The sequence below is a fragment of the Petaurus breviceps genome, unplaced genomic scaffold (genome assembly GCF_028583685.1).
Source record: "Petaurus breviceps papuanus isolate PSGF00001 unplaced genomic scaffold, PetGlider_PUasm1.0 181, whole genome shotgun sequence".
Classification (NCBI taxonomy): Eukaryota; Metazoa; Chordata; class Mammalia; order Diprotodontia; family Petauridae; genus Petaurus; species Petaurus breviceps.
Window position 1 is genome coordinate 18,088,140 of NW_027185784.1, and position 2,191 is coordinate 18,090,330.

The 2,191-nt window shown below is 40.6% G+C and overlaps 1 protein-coding gene across 8 annotated transcripts in view; it reads left to right on the forward strand.

Annotated features, from left to right (window-relative positions):
• CALD1 (caldesmon 1) overlaps positions 1 to 2,191 on the forward strand; it is a 245,963-nt gene that overhangs the window by 131,707 nt on the left and 112,065 nt on the right. For all 8 annotated transcript variants that reach the window (XM_069087265.1, XM_069087268.1, XM_069087264.1 and 5 more), the window contains one exon: positions 612 to 723. In XM_069087265.1, coding sequence (XP_068943366.1) covers positions 653 to 723 — 71 coding nt within the window. In that variant the 5' untranslated portion in view covers positions 612 to 652. The remainder of the gene's footprint in view (positions 1 to 611; positions 724 to 2,191) is intronic.

Genomic DNA, 2,191 nt, shown 5'->3' on the forward strand with positions numbered 1-2,191 from the left:
CTCTCTCTCTCTCTCTCTCTCTCTCTCTCTCTCTCTCTCTCTCTTCTCTCTCTCTCTTTCTCTCCCTCCCTCTCCCTCCCCTTTTCCCTCTCTTCTCTCTCTCTCTCTCTCCCTCCATTCTCTTTCCTGATTTTCTCCCAGGTCCTATATGTCCATCCTTCCTTTCTTGTCACTTTTCATTTTTCTCTCCCTTGTCCTCCTCATTGTCTCTGCTCACCTCTTCTTTTAGCTTTTTCCTGTGGGAACAGCAAACTTCAAAGAGAAAAACCATTCGCCAGCTCTCCAGTGATTGCACAAATGTTTCAAGTAGACAAAGCTATCTTTCTCCTGAATTTCTGGATTTTTTTTAGGGGGCGGGGCAGCACTAAACCTGGGGTTTTATTCCTTTGCAGCTATGAACCGTTAACTGACACTGACTTTAGCATATGCTGGCAATCTTGCTTGTAAACTCTTCTCAGAAACCAATGGATTCTCTGCCAGTCCTCAGACACTCCTCTTCTTAATAGGAAAGGAAAATAATGAAGGGAAATAAAACTAGGAAAGGAGCACAAGTTTAAGTCAGCTAGTGCTACCCTGGGTCTCATTTGATGTTGGAATCTTTTCCCTTTCAGAACCAGACATTATCTGGCCTCTCCAAACCTGAATATATACCATGGATGATTTTGAACGCCGCAGAGAACTGAGGAGGCAAAAACGTGAGGAAATGCGCCTTGAAGCAGAGAGGTAAAGATTGGGACCTTGAAAATACCAATACTGTGTTAGTGGAAGTGTTGGGAGTTGTGGAACATTGGCACTTGCGGGAGGGTGGGGGGGGAGGTGAGCAGGCCTTTTGGGTCTCCTCCACTCCCCCCAAGCCAAACCCTGTGGGATCATATCCCTTTGTACTGTTTCCAGAAGCAATCTCTGAGCTCTGTGTGAACACTTACAAGTTGTTCAGTAGTTTAAGGATTCAGAGAGAGGGAGATGCTTAGAAGAGACACAAGGACCAAAAGTGGCATTTTGGGCAGCAGAGAAACACTGAATTGTGGAAATGCCTGGAAAGAATTTAAATGTTGAAATGACAGAACAATGAGAAAGCCTGGATATCAGAACCTTTAGGAAACGTGACACAGAAATCTTCAGTCTAGCTGATGAACCGGGATCTGTCCTAGGGAGATAGTATAATGACTTTTTTCTTTATTCTTGCTAGAAAAGCATATCTGCTCTGTCCTTCATAAATCTTCCAGGTTCAGAAGCAAGTCTATGTATGGATGAAAAGATTTTATATCTGAGTTTTATTCAAAGAAACCTGTAGGACTCTGAGAGTCATCACATATCTGTCTGTCTGTCTATCTATCTATCTATCTATACATATATGTGTGTATAATATATAAACACACACAAACATTTTATATACGTATATTTAATATACACATGATGCATATATATTTATATGTGTATATAAAATGCATACATACATTTATATGTAAGCAAAATACATATATATACTTATTACATATATTTATAATTTTTTATTGCTGTTTGAGAAGTGAAGCTATCAGATAAATAGTGATTTTGGTTGGCTAAAATAATTTCTTCTGGCCCAAGACTAGGGTAGGTCCTCAGAAAAATAACAACAAAAGATGGTTCCTTAAATATCATTATTTTTCACTGTATCCTTGTGAGATAGTCTGACAATAAGTATTCACATTCTCATTTACAGATGAGAAACCTGAGATCAGGAGTTGCTCCAGGTCTGACCATGAGGCAATAGTAGAACAGGAACCAAAGAGTTCTAACAGTCATGAGAGGAAGTGCTTGTTGAGACCAAGTACATGCCCAGCATTGTGTGGGATAGGGAAGCAGGAGATGCAATTTCTACCCTGCCCCGTAAGGCATTTACACCCTATTTGGTTTTCCCTTAGAAAGTAAACTCTTTAGGAGTTTAGGCATAAATAGTTCTGGGAGGGAGTCATGGTCCAGCAATAAAATTAGTCAAGGGAAGTTGCTTGGGGGAGGTGGGCCATAAAGGGAACAGTGGGTATAGATTTGTTGAGAGAGGAGAGAAGGGCTTTCCAGTGGAGAATACCCACAGCAAAAGGCACACAGAAACAAGAAAGATGTTCAAGAATTATAAGAGAAATGGAAAGAATTATAAGAGAAATCAGAGAGAGGGAGATGCTTAGAAGAGACACAAGGACCAAAAGTGGCA